Here is a 22,329-nt window from a genome sequence, read left to right on the forward strand (position 1 = left end):
CTGAAGTGTGTTTTAAACATTAAGTCATCTTGGAAACAATAAAGACAGTTACAATTACTTGGGGGCCAAACCACTCCTACTGCAATTTGGCCAAAGATAGCCATCAGTTTAGCTGATTATCATTTAGGGACCCATCATAATTTCCGCTCACATTATCGTCTGCCGGCCGAAGTCGAGTCAATTACCATATCAGCAACATTGTTGACCAAAACTGATTTCACTTGGCGTCACCGCGAGAGTAAGAGAGAATTGCGTAAAATATGGAGAGACAAAAAAAATACAGAAATCGGAAAAAAATACAGCTCGACAGTATCATATTATATCCAGGCGATGGCGAACTTTTCTCGCTCAGTTGTCAAACGCCAGTCCGATGTGAAAGACGCGAACGAAACACAAAAAATATACTTATTTATTTAAGCAAAGCAGCCGCGGGCGGCTGCGAAATTAACAATAATAATAATAATAAATAAAACCTGTTGATCCGTCGGTCGCACCTAACATATGTCCATATAGACGCGCAGTATAGATCAACATTTGCATAGTACATGACGTCGAGTCGAAGGCGGAAGCGCGGAAGGCGATGAAAAGTGCAAAGTTCCTGCGGTGAATCACTGGCGAATAGATTCCATATTTACATATTTGCCCCCTGACAATGATGGCACCTTCTGTCCCATCTGGTCCCGCCCCGACCCCTCGTTCGATTTATCGATTTTGTACTTTGAATACGAGCATTGTTGCGCCATTATCAACACATTTATATATGCGATAATTATATTAGAAGTTTATCTCGAACCCTCTCGACTCTCGCTGGCGATAAACTCCGCTCCGCTCCAGTTTAGCCCGATTTTCTTTCGGGGATTACTCACCGCCAGTGGGTCCGGGTGGAAAGGCCAGTGCAATCGATACTGGCTGATGATGTGTTAATCGCCAAAAACGTAGCATAATCCGTCGTGATCTCTGGGCATGTGATTCCGTTATTAATTATATTGGACCAAACCTTACAGGTGCGTAAATAATGATGGGCACCTGTTGAAATGTTAAAAGCGAAACGCTTCATCGGTTACGTATAGATCGCTTACGAAGGTGCTAAAATCGGCGAATCTTTTTTACAACTGGCGAATTACACTTGAACTGCGATCTCACAGTCCGCGAAATGATGTGAAAATTGATTGTTTCTTTTTAAGCATTTGGGAAAATTCCAACCCAAAAGCGGGGGAGTTATTCGTACATATATGTATGTACATATATATTGACAAATCAGATTTAGAATTCGGTTAATAGAGCATTATCTCCTCTTTTCCACCAACACAACGAAAGATAAGCAGTTTTCTATTTCCCAAAAGAGAAATGAGGGAGAGATTGTGATGAGAGCGAGAGCGGGAAAAGTCAGTGGAGAGATAATGTTGCACATTGATTAGACCAGTAAATATGGTAAATATAATCCACGCTGTCTGGCACAAACAACCCAAAAATAAATACACCTTAGATGTGATAACACCTAACATCCATTCGATAATAACTTCCACATCAGAGTAAAGCTTAGCAGGATTTGAATGAATAGATTTATTAAAAGACAGTTGGAAAGATTCTTAAATTAGGCTAGGCTTGGAAATAGGGAATATACTTAAAAAATATATTAATTTAACAATTATACAAATTGTGAGCAAAGACCAATAAAAAAGGAGAGAAGTTATCCTCACTCATATGTATATAGTTAAATATTTAGGCAAATATTACACAAATCACTAAAACCATATCCCAAGTCCAATTGTTTCACAATATTAATTAAAGCCAATTATAACAATGGGACATAATCTATACATGTCATGTGCAACGTATATTCATAAATATTTCCACCAAGACTAGTTAAAATTCAGAAGCCAATAGCTAATATATAGGGAAAAGCTGTTTCCTAATGAACACACACAAGACAGAATGCAAATCATCGGAAAAGGACTCCCTCGAAAATGGATATTAGCCGACAAACTCGATTGAAAAATAAAAAACAATGTTTGTTATTTCTAGCAATGACACATAATCGATATGCCATATGCACGTATGTATATATCTGTATATATATCCATGGATATCCCAACGCGGCTTTGTTGTTGACCCTCCGACTTATTGGAATTTCGCTTTTTCGGTCGCGTTCCTTTGCTAGATTTAAATTTACTTTGCCCCGAAAAGTGTGCTATGTTTTGCCGTTGCGTGTGTCTACGCGCGTGTGTGTGTGCAGTCGTGTGTGTGAGTGCCTCAGTGCTAATTTGAATAATGACAGCGACATCAACGCGCCATTTTGCACTGTCACCGCGCCATTTTGCGTTTCCGCTGCGGCACCGGGAATTCAACATGAAATAAGCTGCTACAAAGCATTTGTAACATATAACACACATTTCCGGTCTGAGATATCAGTGGAATCGGAAAGAAAAACAACAAGCGAATAAGCGCGAAATTATTCAGCAGACGAGGGATTCAATAAATCAATTTGAGAGCTCTCAAATTCGAATTATTACTCAAATGATAGAAATAAAAGAATTATTCAAATGCCACAAATCGTGTAATTTCATTAAAATAACTTTTGCATTACAATATTCAATCTGCTGGCATTGCCAGAAATAATAGAATAATACATTAAGCATAAAGTTATATGATTAAATTTTCTGTGAAGCTGTGTTTTTAGGAAACGGGGTTTGAGTGTTAATTTACAATCCTTTTCCTAGCCAAACAAGCAATTAATTATTAGAAAACTCGTTCCTTCCTTTTGCCTTTTTCACCCATATAAACTTTCAGTAGAAAATTCCAAAAATCGTTTAATTTAATTGCACAATTTTCAACATCGATTTGCACTTTAATTTCACCGCAAGAGGCAATAATACAATAAACTGGAATTTATTCAGAAATTCTTAGAAAGCTTGTGGTTTGGGCCAAGTAAGGCCTTTGAAATCCATTATACAAGGAAATTCTGAATGCAAAAATAGGGCCACCCACAGAGCAACAAATTCATTTATACAACTTCCAGCAATGAGAGTTTTTACAAATAAATTAATTGTCTTCACCATTTTCAATTTAATTTCAAAAAATCTGCAGAGAAAAAAGATTATACCAGGTTTTTCAATTTCCTTTAATTTAATTTACTTGTCAGTCAATTTTCTATTTAAAATCGCGTCAATGAATGTTTGCCTTCATTAGCCAACACTCGAACTTCAAAGTGAAGATTTAAATTAAAGACCCTGATATTTTTTAAATGTATTCACACTGAGGAAAATCAGGAAAAGAAAATAATTTCAAAAGACATATTAAACGAATTTCATTAAATATATGTAAATAAATATATAAAGATGAAATAATAGTAACAAAATCTCTGGGAATATTTAAATTAAAATCACATAGAAAGCATTTTTTATATATTTAAAATATTACTTTGACATATTTAAGATGAGAACACTTACTTAGGGTAACTAATTTTTTTGGCAATACATTTCGACCATGTACAGGACCGCGGAGGAGGAGCAGCTGGCCAACATGGATGACGACAAGCTGGTCTCAGACGAGGTGCACATGCGGCAACTGAGCGCGACGCCCTCCTCGGCGTTCTCCCTGCAGCAGCGCCGGCAGAGCAACAGTGTGACCCAGTCCGCACCCCCGGAACTCACGCAGCGAGTCGGGGCACCGGGCGACACGAAAGAGGAGGCGCCATTTGGATGTGGAACTGGGATAGGGGGTGGTCCTCCTCCTCCTAGTGCAAAGGCGGAGGTGGAAAGGCGGCCGATGACAGGGTGGTGTTGCGGCGGGCGGCAGACAAGGGCGCCATCGCCTTGGCACAAATCGACGACCTAAAGCTGGAGGGGGATGATGACGAGGACGGGAATGATGATGGGGACCTGGGCCTAAGTAATCCCGCAGCGCAGACCACCGATGATGAGCAGATTACGGTCCCAGGAGCAGCATCCACATCTTCGGGAGCAGGAGCGGGAGCGGAAGCGGGAGCGGGAACGGTGGTAACAGCAGACGCATCCTCCGAGGTAAGTTTGTATATGCCCACGCACTTAGGACTAATTAAAGCCTGGCTAAAACCAACACAGCAGGATGCAGCAGGAGCCGCCGCCACCGCCAATGCCACAACGATAGCCACTCCGGACATGTCGAAAATACCACGACTTCCCGGCGACGGAGCCCAAATGGAGGACACTGGGGGCGGAGGCGACCTGCCGCCATCGCTGCGTGCCTCCACCACATCAATTCTGTCCAATTTGCGAAAGAAGCAGCACGCCATGATGGCATCCGGAGGAGGAGGTGGTGGCCTGCGAGGCGGCATCACCAAGCAGACGCCGCTGCGGGTGCAGTCCGTCCGGATTGTGGAGGCAAAGCGGGCCTATGGACCCAAGCGGCGGACAGAGAGCTGCAGCATCTTTGGGAATAGCAATTTTGGTAAGCGGGAGATTTTGTGTGGGATTTGGTGTGGCTTTCGGCGGGGATTCCCGGAAGTAGAGGGGGAAGTACTCTCCCAGTTGGTGACCACTCAAGGGAGCTCTGGCCCCGGAAGCGTTTAAGGCTTTTATCGTTTGAAAGGAGATAAGCCCGCGTTGGACTTGTCATCTCCTCTTAGGGACTTCCACTAAGCCGCCTGACTTTGACACTTTAACTTTTATCGGAGGACAAGATTATCTTGATAGATTTAATAAGCCTTTTATAAGTATAGATTTAGATTCTGTTGTTTAATTTAATAATCATCTTTGTTGTACAGAGCACGACCTGGAATCGGGCAATTCACTCGCCAGCATCGCTGGTCAGCCGCAGAGGCCTCTCAACAACGAGACTTATTCGGCCTTCAAGAGTGGCAACGTGGTCAAGGGCATCCTGTGTCCCTCGCTGACCAACTCCTTTAAGCAGAGTTCCTTGGAGCGCAGCTACCTGACGTACACGCATCGACAGCGCCAGAAGTCCTTGATCATCGTCAACGTGGTGGACTTTGTCCTGAAGATTGTCCTGGCTTTCGTCTGGATAATGCGACGCAATAAGCGGGGACCTCTTGATTTGGAAGAAACAACGGTGAGGGAATACTTCTACTCCTCCTCAACAGCCACAACAGTATAACATTTTCTGTAATGAATTTGCAGAGCATGGCGACGGCCATCACGTGGTCCGTTTGCTGCGGGATTGCCAACACGGCCATTTGCTTCCTGGGCTACTGGCGGTGCTTCGCCAACAACTATTTGCACTGGGCCGCGGTCTGCACATGGGTGCTGTTCAACATCCAGGGTGAGTTTGGAACGTGGCAGGGAAGGTCGTAAATCATGCGTCACCTGCGTGGAGCATCAAAATGGCTAATCCTTTTGCGGACCCAGTCGTAAATCGAAGCCTAACCTTCTCTCTCTCTCTCTCTGGCGCGGCACAGGATTCGTTGGCCAGGGAGTTGGCTTCGCCGATCGCGAGTACCTGGTGTGGTACATCCTTTTCGTCATCTTCGTTCCGTATGCGATGCTGCCATTGCCCCTCAAATGGTGCGTCGTGGGCGGGACCATCACGGCCAGCTGTCACCTGGCCGTGATTACCATCATCAAGCTGCAGCACGGCGAGGTATTGTAATTGTTGTTCTTTAGGTAGCCTTGTTTTGACTTCCAGGGATTTGTCATCCGCAGGCCACCATGAATGCCGACTGTGTCCTGTTTCAGATCTTTGCCAACTTCATTCTCTACACGGCCATCAACGTGGCCGGTATGTACACAAAGTATCTCACGGATCGTGGCCAGAGATTGGCCTTCATCGAGACGCACAAGGCCATGGAGCACAAGAAGGAATCGGAGAAGGAGCTCCAGCGCACGCAAAAGCTACTAGATTCAAGTGAGTGAACCCGTTTTTTTTTTAAATGATATATTAAGTAAACAATTTAATCTAGCCTCTGTAACTAGGGACCTGTTGATTTATTTCGATAGAAAGTGACTCGTTAATTGTGCCCGAATTCCCCTCGATACTTTATTATTGTGTGCTTAAGTAGAAACTACAAATGCGAAAATTCTCGGTTTTAATAAGTTGTTAGAGACTTGGCCTCCTAAGTGGCATTTTTCGTCATAAATGACAGGTAGAAGGAGCCACCTTCCATCTCCGCCTTTTCCAGGCAGAACCGTAGAAGGGCCATGGCAGGACCTTAAGAGTGCCTTCTTGGTAATTTCGCGTTGCCTGACAACTGCGGGTCCTGGAAGGTGCGCTCCTTTGGCCTTCTTCAACGAATTTATTGCGCCTGGCTCGTGTTCAAGTTGCTGTTGCTGTTGCTAAACCCCACTCCGCTGAATGAATTCCTTTTCGCTCCTTTTCGTCCTGCAGTCCTTCCGAACATCGTCAATAATCAAATACGCAGCGAAATGTACAAGGGCACGGATCCCACGGTGGAGACGCAGTTCAACAAATTGTACGTTTATCCCATGGATAACGTGAGCATCCTGTTCGCCGACATCAAGGTAAGCGGAGCAAGGAGCTCCTCCAAAAGTTTATGGTGCGACCTGGAACACCTTTTCCCTCTTTTAGGGTTTCACCGAGTTGGCCAGCAAAACTTCGGCCCAGCAGCTGGTGAAAATCCTGAACGACCTGTTCGCCCGCTTCGATCGCATTGCGGAGGTAAGTTGAGTTACCTGGCTCTTGCATTTAAGAAATGTTTTTCATACTCCTGCTCCTAACAATAAGTAATAAAAATGCTTTATTTTACACTCTCCCGCCCTCAAGGACAACCACTGTCTGCGCGTGAAGCTGCTGGGCGACTGCTACTATTGCGTGTCCCAGTTCGAGAGCGACAACTGGAAGACCCGGCCGGATCACGCCGTCTGCAGTGTGGAAACTGGCCTCCACATGATAAAGGCCATTAAGGATGTGCGCCTGCACACGCACGTAAGTGAAATCGAATCGAAACGAAACGAAACACACATCGTGAAGGGTGGCTCCTGAAAGTCCTTTAAAACTGAACATTGTATATATTATGGCCCTTAAATTAATACACTGATCAGCGAAATATCAAATTAAATGTTAGGAAAAACCAGGACAAAGGTAAATTGTGAAATGTAAGATTGAGAAAATAAGTAAGATTGGGAAAATATATTTTATTTGAAATGTAGGTATTACCTTTAGCATTTAATAACAAGTAGCTCTTGTCTTATACATTTTTGATTACAATTTTAGAGTACAGAAAATATCATATATAATCATGAATTTGGAAATATTAGCAAATAGCATTGAAAAATGTTGCATATTTAAAGCGTCACCACTAAATCCCAGTGACATCTGTTGCGGCCTTTTCGCATTTTTCCTGCAACTGAAGGACATTTGAAATATTTAATGCCCATTTTTCAGAATCCAGCTGCTTTGCATTCGTTTATTTGGAAGAAGGCTTTCGTTTTCGTTGAATTTTCATTGCACAATGCCCCGTGTCCAGTGCTCCAGCGCCATGACTCTGGCCAGTGGCCACAGACTATATATATATATATGTATATATATGGTGGAAGCTATTGGAGGCAGTGGACGTGTTGACAATTCATTTGTATGCAAATCTCAACAGAGCAAAAGGCAACGACAACGGTCGCCGAAAAGCGAGAGTTAAATTTTCATACGACAAAGTGCCGCTGGAATTTAATTGATTTTTTATTCAGGGAGCAGGACGAAGGCAGGGGCAGAAGGTTGCCGCAGAAAACCGGGGGAATCCCATATTCGTTTACCGGGATTTATGCGGCCTGCAGTCGCATAATTGGGCCGGTGACTTAATTGCTGCGGCATTTCCACTATTGACTGACCCTCAACTGTATCGAGAGGGGACATTTTCCGGTGGCAGGATCTGTGATGGGTTGTGCTTTTGTACTTTTCTCAGGTGGGCAGAAAGAAACATGCCAAAACCTATAATGCATTCAGTGTTTTTGAAATACATTTTAAACAGTTTCTTAGGAACTCAACTATAGTAAATAAATGTAGGGAATTTTTAGCATTTCATAGACTAATTCCCGATGTATTTGTCGGCGCTTTGGTGCAAATTCTCATTACCTTTGCAGGTGGACCTCAACATGCGCATCGGCATCCACAGCGGATCGGTGATGTGCGGTGTCCTGGGCAACAAGAAGTGGCATTTCGACGTCTGGTCCAATGATGTTATCATTGCAAATCACATGGAATCCGGCGGTATTCCTGGGTAAGTAAAACAGTCACGTCCGAGTACCAATACCATCTACTGAGTGTGTGTTTGCATCCGGAATGAGATGTCAAATCTATATAGAAGAGCGAAAGGAAGGAGCGGGAGATGTAAATGTGGCCTAAATGCCAACGGTATTATTTCCCTAATAAAGCGGCCCATTACTCATTAGAAGGGGAAATGCCTATGCACATGAATGAGACTGATAATAAGCATTCAAAAAGCGATTACAATGGTCAAAGGTGATCCTTATTAAATTCCCTTGTCAGCAACAACAATATTTACCTAATTAATTTAACTTAACATTTGTGGATATACACAAAATAAATATACCCATTTGCTAATATTTGTACATCAATGAAGAAAATATGAATTTTTCGTTTAATTTTAAAGAAACTAAAAATACAAATTAAATGTTTTTGTGTACCATTCTGCTCAAAGCTTGACAAAATATTTAATCGAATTATAATATAAAATCGAAAATTCTGATCGTTCGTTATATCTTATACGTTTAGACTGATTTATTTAGATTATTAAAATAAAATTAAATAGAATTTACTTATAGTCGAATTTATTAAAGTGTAACCTGGGCCACACATTGTTTTGTCTTAAATTAAAATGTAAAACTATCCGTAAGCTAGGTAACTTTGACTTTGGTGGCAAATCTCAGACAGGCCACAGTTTTAATTGGCCAATTTGCGGGTCCTGTAGCAGCAGCTCCTGCTCCTGCTGCTGGTCCTGCCCCAGTGCCATGGTCCTTGTGCCTCGCTCCCGACCAGCGCGCACAACAATTGCTTGGCAATTTTGCTAGGTTGGCGTGTTTAGACACAAGAAACCAAATAATAGAAAGAAACAGCAAGGCAAGGAATTGGAGAAAATCCGAGCGACCGCAGAACCCGAAACAAAATGAAAAGCCCCAGAAATGAAAAGCTCAATTTAATGCAAAATGCTTTGATGTAATTGTGGCCTGGGCGGTAGCTGGAGCACGAGCAGAAACAGCACCAAGAACACCAAGGAACACAGTGGAGACCCAATTATGAAGGACCCAGCGCCCATTCGGGGCACGCCCACAAAAACACAAAGAGATGGGCGGGAAAATGGGAAAATCATTGGGAAGCGAAGAACTGTGAATGTTGCTGCGATGGTTTTGGGAAAATCACCACGCACATTCATAGAAAACGTATGCAAATATTTGAATTTAATTTTCGCCAACTACAATTCCGAACTCCGAACAGGCAAGGGCCTGGCCAATGTCTATGGCTAATACTCCTCAGCTTGCTAATGCTCCTCTCCGCTCTCCATTCCGCAGGAGGGTCCACATTTCGGAAGCGACGCTCAAGTGCCTCAACGATGCTTACGAGGTGGAGCCGGGAAATGGCGGCAGTCGGGACAATCACCTCAAAATGCTGAACGTCAAGACCTTTCTCATCAAGCGTACGGAGCCATTGAGGTAAGTGGAAAGTACATCGGGAGAAACCGGTAGAGTTTTGGCACTCGATGTTTGATGTTTATTCGAATTTAGAAATGTTATTGGTGGCCTATTCTTTGGCTAGGAAAAGCGTTCAATATGTGGTTAACTTAAGTTAAATCTTAGGCAATACTTCTTATATTCTCACTTGATTTAATTTACGTTTAATAAATTGGTCTCAGTGCAGGCAAGTGCCAACTCGACAATTGTTAACCCATTAATTGCTTTAACCCAACCACAGGCCCAAACGTCGTTTTGGCACGCGAAGCAGCGCCCATTTGGCCGGAAGTGTGGCCACCGCAGCCGCCTCCTCCGCGGCCACGCCCACGGCCGCCCTGCCCAAGTCAATCTCGGCCAGTGGCAGCGGGAGCATTGGCGGCGTCACCACGACGGGCGGCGATGGAGCCAGCATGGACGGACGCAGCCTTGAGTTCGCGGCCACCATTGCTGTGCCGGCCCAGCAGCCGGCGCAGCTCCTGCAGCAGCAGCAGAAGAAGAACATATCGCTCAACTCGCTGCCCAATGTTGTCGAGGGCGTGGCCATGGACAGTCGTCGCCTGAGGAACGGCTGTGGCGGGATTGGAGGAGGTGGAGCAGCCGGTGGCACTGGAACAGGCCCAGCCGGACTGTCCACGGTGTCCTCACCAACGGCCATGATGTCGGCGCCGCTGGAGCAACAGCTGCGACCCAGAAACGGAGCTTCCAGTATCCAAAACCTCACGGAGGCCATAGACAGCAAGGGACTGATCATTGAGGATGAGTCCACCACGGACTGGATACCAGAGATTCCCTTTAAGAATGTAGGCCTTATATTAATTATTAGATTCGTAGGTATTGAATATTTGAATATTTCAGTTAAACAGCCCCGAGGAAGGACTCAATCGTGCCGACTCCATTCTAGTGGACACCAAGGAGGATCATCGGGTTTCCGTGGCCGTTCTGGATGAGGAGGTAAACGTAATGTTCCCCACCGGCCATGCAGCCCGCCTTCGATCTAACCAATTCCATTTCCAAAATTAAGATCGACGAGTTCATCGAGCAGAATATCCAAATCAACTCGAACAAGGAAATCCGACGCGAGTACCTAAATCCCTGGACACTGAAGTTCAAGGACAAGAGCCAGGAGCAGAAGTTCTGTCAGTTGCGCGAGGATATGTTCCGGTGCGTATGCCAGCGTAGGCTAATGGAAAGCAAACAAAAGGCAGGACTCTCTTAATTAATGAACTGTCTCTAATTGATTTTTGCCTCCTGCCTCGGCTTCTGTCCTCCACTGGCTCCGCCTCCCCCTTTCAGATCCAACATGCTGTGTGTGTTTGTCATTTGGATATTTATGGTGCTGTGCCAGGTCATTATCATTCCGCGCTGCACGCGTCTCATTATTTGCCTCTCGGTGGGCACCGTGGTCCTAACCTTCTGTTGCGTTTTGGTCATGGCCGAGGAGTTCCCAGGTGAGTGAAGGTGACCTAGGAGTATGCACTAGCCTATATCATATTTGTTACAATTAATGTTCATGGTACTCTACCCATGAAATCAGAATGTTTTCTAATATACTTATAATTTTTGTCTGTAAAAATTCCCTCGTTTGATGAGTAACAATCGTATTCCCGGACAGGTCTGCCCCGTTGCCTGAAGACAAACTCGGCCAAGTTGGTGCATCAACGGCAGCGTCGCACTCTCTTCATATGCGGGGTCATCGTGTCCATGTGCATGCTGAGTGCCATCGGTCTGGTCTTGTGTCCCTCCTCCACCTACATAGGCACTATTGACGAGCACTCGCGCTTCCTTCGGATGACGTCGCTGTATAGCAACGCCTCCTTGGCAGAGAAGGAGTACAAGCTGAATGTGTATCTCTCGGCCACCATCCATCATAATATCACAATTAGCACTCCGACCAGCGGCGGAATAATGGGTAGTGGCGGCCCCACCTCCCTGGTGGATATAACCAGTGCTCCGGCCGATGAGCTGGTGAGGAGCACTCTGGCCAATGCCCTGAGCTTGAATCTGACGCCGCCTTTGGAACACTACGAGCAGTCGCATCGTCCCTACACACTCACTAATAACGGCCACAGCGTATCCTTGAGTAACTTCACCTACGCCGACACGTCCGGAATGCGAACGACCGTGGATCTCGAGGGGGAGTGCGCCCATCCAGAGTACCTGGTGTTTACCTGGGTGCTATGCCTCGTCTCCCTGGCCACCGCTTTGAAGCTCTACTATCTGGTGAAGGCCCTGATGGCCCTGGGTATGGTGGGCTTCTACACGACACTGATCATGTTTAAGTTCAGTTCCGGCGAAAGTTTTAGTCTGGGCGACCTGTCCAGACTGGGGATGCCTCTGGGCGTCCAAATGCTCATACTGCTCATATCGTTCCTGGTCATGGTCTGCTACCATGCGAGACTGGTGGAGGTAGGACACAAACGGGGAAGGGGCGTGCTCTCTGACCTCCAGGTTCATTACTCTTCTCGATTCCCCCAGGTAACCTCCCGTCTGGACTTCATATGGAAGGAACAGGCCGAGCGTGAACTGACCAACATGAAATCCAATCGGGCGCTTAATGACACATTAATTAAGGTAACAGATTCGCTCTCCTACATTGTGATAAAGGTTTTCAACATAACTCATCAACTTTGGGAAAATTAAAACATTAAATTATATATAACAAAAAATAATTATACAACAAATGTTTGAAAACCATGATTCTTCAGAAGATTTCTAGAACAAAAATGTAATATAAAATATTTTGTGTTGAAATATGAATCTGAAATGTTTTGCTGTGTACCTCTGCCGTTTTCCTGGTAATTATATGCCATTAATTACCCCGTCGATTGCAGAATATCCTGCCGGACCACGTGGCCGCCTATTACCTATCCGATGAACACACGGACGAGCTCTACTCCAAGATGCACAATCTGTGCGGCGTGATGTTCGCCTCTATTCCCAACTTCCAGGACTTCTACTCGGAGGACATCGACAACGGCAAGGCCTGCATCCGCATCCTGAACGAAATTATCTGTAAGTTAATCAATCAAATGTTATACCATTGCCGTTGCGATTCCATCTGTCTAATGGTGCCGCACACACATCACATCGCCAGGCGACTTTGATGAATTGCTGGAGGAGCCGCGCTTCGCATCGGTGGAGAAAATCAAAACCGTGGGCGCCACCTACATGGCAGCCGCCGGTTTAAATCACGAGCATTTGCGGCTTCGCGGCGAGACCTCCGAGGACAGCGTCTGCGACCTGGTTGAGTTCGCCTTCGCCATGAAGCAGAAGCTGGAGGAGATCAACGGTGACGCCTTCAACAACTTTCAGCTACGCGTGGGCATCTGCAGTGGTCCGTTGGTCAGCGGTGTGATCGGGGCCAGGAAGCCCGTCTACGACATCTGGGGCAACACGGTTAATGTGGCCTCCCGAATGGACTCCACGGGGGAAAACTGGCGCGTCCAGGTGCCGGAGAACACAGCCGAGTTGCTCTGCTCCCGGGGATACACTTGTGTGGTGAGTGTATACATTTATACATAACAATATTAATATAAATTCACCGATTCACAAATGAAAGAACATGTCTTTGCATCAAAATTTCAAAAGATATATTTATTATACAACTTAATCTTGAGCCTTTTTTGAATCCCCAAGAAACGTGGCGACATCAATGTAAAAGGAAAGGGCATGATGACCACCTTCTATGTCCATCCCAAGGGAATTACGGAGAGCCAGCTGATCTCGCCGGTCCGATTGCCAGCGGGAATACCCTTAGCCCAAACACCGAACCTCCAGAGGCAGACCTCCCACCACGGATCCTTTAGCGCCGTGGTTTTTGGGATGCTACAGGCCAGCAAGCGCAGCACGGCCATCGCCGGCACCCGTGAGTTACATCGAGATAAATATATCACTTTACCAGTTATTTTAAATAAACATACAAATTTGCAGCCACGGGTACTCCATCACCGCAAATCCGTCGTGGTCACCGTGGAAGCACCTTCAGCTCGGTCCGACTCTCGCAGAAATCCACCACAGTAAATCCAGTTCGGCGGAATACAACCCGTGTACGTGGACGTTCCTATCGCCAGAAAAAGGTATATAATATTTAAATGTGTATTAACAATAATGAATGAATCGCTTGGAATTCGTATGAAGTATAGATTAAGTGCTAAAATGGGCACCATAAAATTAAGTATAAAAAAGATCCGTAATAATTAAAAGTCTTCGCTCTATTATAATAAAATCTTCATTTACTTTTTAAAAATATTTAGAAAGTTCAAATGTTTTATTTTCAGAGTTCCTCCAACAATTCGATTGTGACACAAGCCAGTTCCAGCTATATGCCATCGTTTCGCCGGATCGATCAGATCGAGACGACCATATCGAAGAGCCACAACGATGCGTTATAGCCAACGACACGCACTCACTGGGTCTAAGTCGATCTTAAGCGGATAAATGGATGAATTTATTTTTGGAACGATTTTATGTAACACGAAATGCTTGACAGCAACAATACAGCTATGCTTGCAGTTTCTAAAATATAATCGCGTTATCCTTAACGTTAATTAGTGGAGATCGGCACTGAAGCTACTTAGTAGAATTTTTAAAAACACAATCTCTAAACTTGTAGATCAAATAAATTTATTTTTCGCATTATCTCAGCACAACTCTAGTCGTTAAACATAAGGTGTGTCTTTTAAATATGTTAGGTGTAAGAAATTTCGATCTTCCCACGCAAAAACCCAACCGAACGAAATGCCAATGAACCTACTAACTCTGTTCAATTCTACCAAAATAATTACCAATTCTAGCATAATCCTTTAGCTTTAGTAGTCAATTTACAAATCCATAAATCAAATATTCGTTGTACAAATCTATTTTTCCCAACACAAAATGCATATGTGTAAATAGTTTAAGCACAACTTAAAGTCTAAAATATTTTACAAGAATTTATGTGTAAAAAGTCGGACGTGTGTTGCTTACATTACTATAATTAGCCCTTAAACCGGTTATAGCCTAACAAATGTATGCACGTAAATTGTAATTTAAAAGAGTTTAAAAATAAATGTGATAAATTAAACAGATTAACGAATCTTACATTTTTTTTTTTAAATATCCTTTTCAAAACCATTTAAAAAAAGAAAATATATTTATTTAATTTTTCGCGCGCATTTCGGCTCACAAAAGTGTGCCCACAAAACAATCGGATCCATAGATGGTCAGCGATACTCAAAGACTGAAATATCAATAATATGGTGTTTACCATAAAATAATTAAAAATTTATACAAATTGCAATTTCTATAAAATCAAATCCCATTAAAAGAATTTTTAGCTTTTAAGCAAAAAATTATAGTTGAAATTCTCCCGCCATTTCAAAGGCAGCCACGGCGTATTGTTGCTAGTGGTGACAGTTTGTACGATAGTAGACGATAGTCAGCATATCGTAGAAATCAAGTGTGTTCCTCTGCGTTTAAAATCTGTTTCAAAAAAATACAAATTGTAATTAGATATAATTTGTAAGTTTTAGGAAATCGAACCCCAGCGACGCAGCTTTGATGTCAGCGCACATTTGTTCCGTCTAAGTGTGTGCCATCGATGTTTCACCAATCGCCGATAAAGCGTATCGATATAAAATCGGTCTCTTCGCACCTCTAGCTCCAAACACATGCGGTGCTGCGGAAAAGTGTATAAATTAAATTTGCCAATTTTGACGAATCGCTCGCAAAATTCCGTGTATACTAAAGTGGCCGCGAGTGCCAACAGCTAGTCGCAGACAACAGAATCCATACAGATGACGAGCGGACCGGGAACGACGACGGTGGAGGTGCAGCTGCCGCTCAAGGTCGCCCTACGGCGGGTCGAGCGTGTTGGCTTCGCATATTTTTCGCAGCGGCGCCAACATCTCGCGCCCGGCGGCGTGGAGCGGAGCGATAGCGACGAGAAGCTAGAGGGCGTCGGCGAGGAGGTGGAAATTAGCTACCTCAAGTCGTTGGATCCCAAGGAGTGGAAGGACCAGGATCATTACAGCGTTCTCGGTCTGGGCAAAATCAGGTGCGCACGTGTGACTAACTCTATTCCATTGGCACTATTAACGGATCGTTATTCGGGTCTCATTCCTAGGTTTGAGGCCAGCGAAGATGATATTCGACGGGCATACCGACGCATGGTCCTGCTGCATCATCCCGACAAGCGGAAAGCCAAGGGCGAGGAGGTGATCCAGGATGATGACTACTTCACATGCATAACCAAAGCCTACGAGATACTTGGTATGTTTATTTTCGTTTTAACTGCCCTAATCGCTTTAGGATCTTTTTTTATAGATATATTAATGTAATTAAATGGATATCCCATCAAATAAGAGCCTTTTGTCATAAGAATAACCGTATTATATAACATTTTAAATCCTTTCTTAGGGCGTAAAATCTATTTCAAACCAATTAAAGTAATGCATGTCACTATTACACGTTGTACCAGCTTTATAATTAAACATATTAATTGCTTAGTATAAAATTAATATTTACAATTTATATAAACTGTAGTTTATTTTATCATCACAAGAGGTTTCTTTTAAACTTGTATTAATTTAATAATTAACTTTCACATATTAACCAAAGCATTTATAGATAAAACAAACAATTTATTGGCATTTATAAGGTTTTTTTTTATTCTAATTTTCTTTGATTTTTTAAAGTTAAGAATTAATTTATTGTATGATTAAGGCATTGCATAACAAAAAAAAAAAGATTAATACAAATTGCTTTTAAACAAAGTTATTTGTATTTTCTATCTGTTAAAAATGTTCTGTAAATCCAAACTCGATTTGTTATTAAACCCAATCATAATTTCCAGGCACTTCCAAGGCGCGTCGCAGCTTTGACTCCGTAGATCCCGAGTTTGACGACTCGCTGCCGTCACAGAGCGATATCGATGGAGATTACTTCGGCGTATTCAACAAATTCTTTACCCTGAACGGACGCTGGAGCGAGGCTAAGGCGCCGGTACCAGCCTTCGGTGAAGTGGATGCCAAGCGCGAGGAAGTGGAGCGATTCTACAACTTCTGGTATGACTTCAAGTCCTGGCGCGAGTTCAGCTATTTGGACGAGGAGGACAAGGAGAAGGGGCAAGATAGAGACGAACGCCGGTGGATCGAGAAAGAGAACAAGGCGGCTCGGATTAAGCGCAAGAAGGAGGAGATGACCCGCATCCGGTCGTTAGTCGATTTGGCCTATAACAACGACAAGCGCATCGCCCGCTTCAAACAAGAGGAGAAGGATCGCAAAGCTGCAGCCAAGCGAGCTAAGATGGACGCCGCCCAGGCCCAAAAGGCGGAGCAGGATCGAGCTGTTCGGGAAGCTGCATTGGCCAAGGAGCGGGCCGAGAAAGCCGAGCAGAAGCGCATTGAACTGATCCGCATTGAACGCGAGCAGCAGAAGAAGCTGCTCAAGAAGGAGCGCAAAACACTGCGTGACAAAGTCAAGGACTGCAAGTACTATGCCAAGAACGACAAGGATCAACTAAAGCACATGGAGGGAACCGAGAAGATATGCGAGACATTCAGCCTGGCCGAGCTGCAGACATTAAACAAAGCCATGGAGACAAAAGGCCGCGAATCCTTTGTGGCCGCCCTGCAAACGGCAGAGCAGAAAATAGCCGCCGAGCTGGAGGAGATTAACCAGACCCAGGCAAAGAAGCTGGCAAACGCCAGCACGCCGAAGTGTGGCGTCAAAGAGGTGAAGAAGGGTGAACTCTGGAGTAATGAGAACGTGCAGCTGCTTATTAAAGCAGTCAATCTGTTCCCTGCGGGTACTGCCCAGCGCTGGGATGTCATAGCCACGTTCATCAACCAACACAGTCCCGCCGGCAATGGCGGAAGCAGTGTCCTGGTCAACGCGAGGGATGTGCTGAACAAGGCCAAGGCTCTTCAAAACAGTGATCACTCGAAGAGCAGCCTAAAGACCCAAGCCAATGATGCCGCCTTTGCCAGCTTCGAAAAGTCAAAGAAAGAAGTACAGACCTCGAACGATATAACCCTGGGCGAGGAAACTCCCGCCCAGGCGAGCAAGGAAAACCTTAAACAGAACGGAGTAGATCATAAGATTAACAACAATCAGCAAATTAAGCAGAATGGCACGGGATCAGCGGCTCCCACTACAAATGGAACGACTGGCGGTAGCGGCGGTGGTTCCAAAACGTGGACTAAGGAGGAGCAAGCCCTACTGGAGCAGGCCATCAAAACCTATCCGACGACAACGCCCGATCGCTGGGATTGCATTGCTTCGTGCATACCAAATCGCAGTAAAAAGGATTGTTTGCGGCGCGTCAAAGAGCTAGTCGAGCTGGTCAACTCCAAGAAGGAGGCGCAGGCGGCGGTCAAATGAGTGGAGCCTGCTCTGTCCATACCCCGTTCCGATCCCCTGCTGCCATTCGTCCTCCTCCATCATCCTCTACTAGCTGCTGTGTCCCATATAAATTTTATTTAAATAAAACATAAAAAGTTTTTGAACGTTTAGCGAAAAGTTACATCCAAAGTTTTTCCATTTCTGACTAGCTATCAAGGTATAAATACATATAATTCGTAAAGGAGGAGTTGGAGGGTGTTCCACTTTATGTCTGCTCGGCCACGCTGCGTCCGCCGCTCATTTTCAGATCGAAGGCTTGAGGATTGGCTAAGGGATCCAGATCAGCAAACAGATCCAGCCAAGGGTTATTGGCGGCCTGGGATTTGCTAGGTATAGCAGCCGTGGCTGCTGCTCCTCCACTGGGCATGGCCGTGCTGCTTGGCAACGGCAGCGGTTGACTTTGGTGATTGAACATACGGGCCCAGAACTTGTTGTTGCTGGTGCTAGTGTTTTGGGCTGGCTCGGTCTCCTCCAGTGAAGCATCGAGCAGCAGACTGTCCTCCAGATGAAGTTTCGAGAGCTCAATCAGTAAGGATTCATTGTCGCCGTAGGCAGTGGCAGGTTCGCTAGTCTTCGCCTCGCTAGAATCCTTCGCATCTAAATGGGTGTCCTCCTTCGGCTGCTTATCCTGGTACTCGTTCTGAAAGATAACCAGGCATTTACATTGAGTCAGAAAAGCGAAATAAATATTACCGCAAAAAACAGGGATTGATCCTTGTCCACTGCCTCGATAGGTGGCGGCACTTCGTCGCTGGCTACACCTTCATTCTGGGAAAGCTCCTTCAGCACACAAAAATCGTATTTCGGTTTCAAAATCAATGCCTTGGATATGGTCTGGAATGTGGAGGCTGCCTTTTCGGCAAAGCTCTTAAGCTCGGCCACATAGGCCACCAAAGCGTGAGAATACATGTTGCATCGTGCGGCGGCCAGTAAATCAATCTGTCCAAGTGTGGATATCAAGGTTAATACAAAGTTATAGAACATCAGATTAATATATTTTATAATGGACCTTCTCTCACCTTCTGAATAGAGTCCAGGGAGTAGCCATCGAAGTTATGCTTGGCCACACGGACATGCGTCTGTGCAGTGCGAAACTTGTCCAGTCCCTTTCCTGTGTCCGGATCTAGCTCTTGGCTGGCGGACTTCATCCAGGAGAGGGCAGCCCGGTATTCGGTGCGCTCTTTTTCCATCAACTGCAGCGTTTGCTCTGTGTCCTTGACGGCGCGACAGCGGAACACGTCCACCTCGTGCTGCAGACGCAGGAGCGGCACACGGACGCACATTCTCTGCTGGCCGGCGAAGGACACCGCTTTGGCCGTGTGAGCAATGCTGCCCCCCGTCGTCCTACTACGTTTGCCCGCCTCCTTGAGGAAACGTCCGAAGACGCACTCCTCCTGCGATAGGATGCACAGGCGCTCCTGGTACTGGTCGATGATTTTGCACAGGTTCAGGCTGGTGTCCGATATCGATTTGAACACCTCAATCTTGGCGTCCAGCTCGGCATCCGAGGAGATCACATGCTTGTCTTCCTTCGTACCCAGCTTGCGCTGCACGACTTTCTTGGTGATCCAGAACTGGTGCTGCACCTCTGACTTGAGCATATTTCCTGCCTTCTTCGTTTAACTTTTCAGCTGCTGCTTACTTTTCGCCACTTGCTGGCGCGGATTGGGGGTGGGCTGGAATGGGGGTGGTTCAGTTCCGTTCCGTTCTGTATCGTTATTTTCCTTGCCTGCCTATCGACATTCGATAACGTTTTGGAGTTTTTCAGCACTGCTCAACTGAGTTTGGTTTATTTTCAAGTTTTGAAACCAAACGTTAAGGTTCTAGTTTTTTGTTTAATGTAAATAGCTGCTGTTAGGAAAACATAGTGCAACTGCTCCTTATTTCAAATTTGTTTGGTTACAGAGTACAGAGCAAACTGCCAGTTAAAGTTAAACCAATACTTTATTCAAAATATTTAAGATATCCGTTGGTAATACAAAAATCAAGAATGAATGTTTCGATACAGTGACTTATTGTATAGAGAAATCTTATCAAATACCAACTGTGCGTTACTTTAGGCCAAACACTTCCATTAGCTCCGATAGTTGCACAGAGTCCGATTGCTTCAACTGCAACAACTTTCCGTAAGCAGAGATCAAGGGTCCGGGATTCGGAAGATATGGAATATATCTTGGTATAGCCTGAATATAATATGAATGTTAATTACAATTAGGCCACATCTTAGTAAACTTACCTCCAGCAAATAGGATCCAATATCAATTCCAGAATCATTAATCTTGTTATGAAATAACTGTTCAATTTCATAAACTTCTGATAGCTCTGAAGATTGATTTACGAGAGTGTTTAGCAATATTCTTATATTATGCATCACTTTTGCCTTTTCAAAAGTTGAACCAGTTTGGTAAAAAAATGTTGAAGAATTTATGTAGCAAAATGATTTGTTTGTAAACATTAATGCAAGTGCACAACTATAAGTAATTGCAAGACCTTCATTTTCCACTGCTTTTATGCAACTAAATGTTGCAATATCAGAATATTGTTTTGTTTCGATGCCGAGCTTGTAGATTTTTCCACTGCTGCAAGTGATCGTTGAAATATTTTCGATCACTCTGACCAAATCCCATATAAACAGCCGGGTCAGCTTCCCCCCGTTTAGATATCCGTTCTCAACTGCTGGATGGTTTACGGATGTCTTGAGATTAACCGGCTGGTCAGCGTCACTACTGAAGACAAATACACGTTGGGGCTCTACTGCAAATGGCATCTTAAGCCGAAGAAAGGGATATTGCAATTTTGGCACTTCAGCTTTGATAAGCTGAGCTGGAAAAAAAATACATACATACATATGTAAGTTGCGAATTCATACAAACATATGTACATATATGCACATAAAGATGTATGTACATATGTACAAATGAATTAATTTATATAAAATGATTATAGGAAATTCGAAAGTTTCGTGATTTTCGCTGATAAGTATTTTTTATGCAAACACGCAAATTTCAAGGAATTGCGACTTACTTATTTCTTCCCAGTTGCTCACTGCTCCCTTGAAGATGGAATTAATCTTGATTAATTCTTGATCAATTTTTGCGGATATTTCAGCTGCATCCTGCGAGTATGTCTCGAATTTTGGCTTTGGAGCTTTTAATAGTTTTTCTGCGACAATTTTAATGGCCTCGTTGAATTTGAGGGACATGGCGAAATGTTTTCTCGTTCAGCGACTTCTTACGGGGAACTCCAAAGTTATATGAAATTTGCGATCGGCGAAACTTAGAGATGGGTTTTCTATGGCTATGGTTACAATTGAATTGTTATCGAGATCTTGCTAACAGTGCCTTTTTATATCATACGATTTATGGAAATTCACAACTTCATATTTGAAGTAGAGTGAGTTGAAGGCGATATACATATATCCATATTTAAACAGGGTAACAGGGCTCTGCCACAGATAAATAAATAATAAATAAATATAAAAAATACCAAAATTTTTGTTTTCTTTTATGATATTATATATTATGTTACTATCCATGTACTGAACTTTGAATAAAATATTGGAAATACATAAGTTGCATTATTAGTTCCAGCTACTAATTTGTAGCAAAACAATCTCGTTTTATTTTCAAAAGAAGAATGTGGTCTACTTATGTAGCTGAAACTTCAAATCTCAACGTTTGATTCAATATATTTGCCATCATCAGTTATCGATAAGTGCCATGCAAGAGCGCCACCTGCAGGCTTGCACGGTATGTTTTGCAACTTTGGAATTTTAAGCTTCTTCGATACGGTCACCCTGGGTGCATTTCTCGCCCGCATTTCTCCGCCTGTTTTGTTTTCAAACGTCCAAACGGCTCCAGAACGCGTATTAGGCTTTTCCGTTCCTCTCCTTTCCTCGTCGAGCGAGGGCAATATTTACGCAAATGCTTTTCCATCGTGCCGCGGCTTTTCATCATTTGTTTACGTTAACCAATCGTCTCTCGTTGTGTGTGTGAGAGCGTGCTTGGATCGGATCTGCAATCTGTATTTGTGGCCGTTAGCCGGTGGCTAAAGTTCGCGTTTAAAGTTTTGCGTTTATTTTATTGCTCAGAGTCCACAACCTGCGTGCGCCATTGAAAGCGACACAATTTTATATTTGCCAATTCGCTGGACAGGTAAGCAATATACATACGCCTGCTTATGTACGGGTTACAGTTACTTTCCGATGCTGCACACACACACGTTTGCGCTTACGCACTGACCAGAAGAAAGTGAACAAGTGTGTACAGTGTTTAGTAGTTTTCTTGGCACTAAAAACAACAATAAAAGGAAAAAC

The 22,329-nt window shown here is 44.1% G+C and overlaps 5 protein-coding genes across 5 annotated transcripts; 3 read left to right on the top strand and 2 right to left on the bottom strand.

Annotated features, from left to right (window-relative positions):
• The first annotated feature begins 3,434 nt into the window (after positions 1-3,434).
• Positions 3,435-3,837, top strand: LOC147643554 (adenylyl cyclase 78C-like). The gene has a single exon (XM_086833680.1). The coding sequence runs from the start codon at positions 3,487-3,489 to the stop codon at positions 3,835-3,837; it is 351 nt and encodes a 116-aa protein (XP_086689806.1). The 5' UTR covers positions 3,435-3,486.
• Positions 3,838-3,974: 137 nt separating this feature from the next.
• Ac78C (adenylyl cyclase 78C) lies at positions 3,975-14,702 on the top strand. Its single transcript, XM_086833681.1, has 22 exons — positions 3,975-4,022; positions 4,086-4,428; positions 4,745-5,049; positions 5,118-5,259; positions 5,396-5,577; positions 5,640-5,841; positions 6,322-6,455; positions 6,523-6,612; positions 6,718-6,879; positions 8,028-8,164; positions 9,474-9,614; positions 9,874-10,432; positions 10,488-10,583; positions 10,654-10,793; positions 10,926-11,080; positions 11,245-12,038; positions 12,108-12,203; positions 12,464-12,644; positions 12,727-13,130; positions 13,269-13,497; positions 13,563-13,708; positions 13,910-14,702. The coding sequence occupies exons 2-22, from the start codon at positions 4,140-4,142 to the stop codon at positions 14,021-14,023; spliced, it is 4,698 nt and encodes a 1,565-aa protein (XP_086689807.1). The 5' UTR covers positions 3,975-4,022; positions 4,086-4,139; the 3' UTR covers positions 14,024-14,702.
• Positions 14,703-15,209: 507 nt separating this feature from the next.
• LOC110190171 (dnaJ homolog subfamily C member 2) lies at positions 15,210-18,135 on the top strand. Its single transcript, XM_020960518.2, has 3 exons — positions 15,210-15,666; positions 15,736-15,881; positions 16,465-18,135. The coding sequence occupies exons 1-3, from the start codon at positions 15,407-15,409 to the stop codon at positions 17,991-17,993; spliced, it is 1,935 nt and encodes a 644-aa protein (XP_020816177.2). The 5' UTR covers positions 15,210-15,406; the 3' UTR covers positions 17,994-18,135.
• Positions 18,068-19,770, bottom strand: ICA69 (islet cell autoantigen 1-like protein). Its single transcript, XM_020960519.2, has 3 exons — positions 19,034-19,770; positions 18,708-18,953; positions 18,068-18,654 (listed from the first exon to the last, which is right to left on the bottom strand). Exons 1-3 carry the CDS (start codon positions 19,613-19,615, stop codon positions 18,220-18,222), a joined length of 1,263 nt encoding a protein of 420 aa, XP_020816178.2. The 5' UTR covers positions 19,616-19,770; the 3' UTR covers positions 18,068-18,219.
• A 169-nt stretch (positions 19,771-19,939) lies between these two features.
• LOC110190273 (uncharacterized) lies at positions 19,940-21,309 on the bottom strand. Its single transcript, XM_020960645.2, has 3 exons — positions 21,039-21,309; positions 20,251-20,837; positions 19,940-20,197 (listed from the first exon to the last, which is right to left on the bottom strand). Exons 1-3 carry the CDS (start codon positions 21,214-21,216, stop codon positions 20,066-20,068), a joined length of 897 nt encoding a protein of 298 aa, XP_020816304.2. The 5' UTR covers positions 21,217-21,309; the 3' UTR covers positions 19,940-20,065.
• Positions 21,310-22,329: the final 1,020 nt, after the last annotated feature.

The sequence above is a fragment of the Drosophila serrata genome, unplaced genomic scaffold (genome assembly GCF_035046125.1).
Source record: "Drosophila serrata isolate PLE 108 unplaced genomic scaffold, ASM3504612v1 contig_272, whole genome shotgun sequence".
NCBI lineage: Eukaryota > Metazoa > Arthropoda > Insecta > Diptera > Drosophilidae > Drosophila > Drosophila serrata.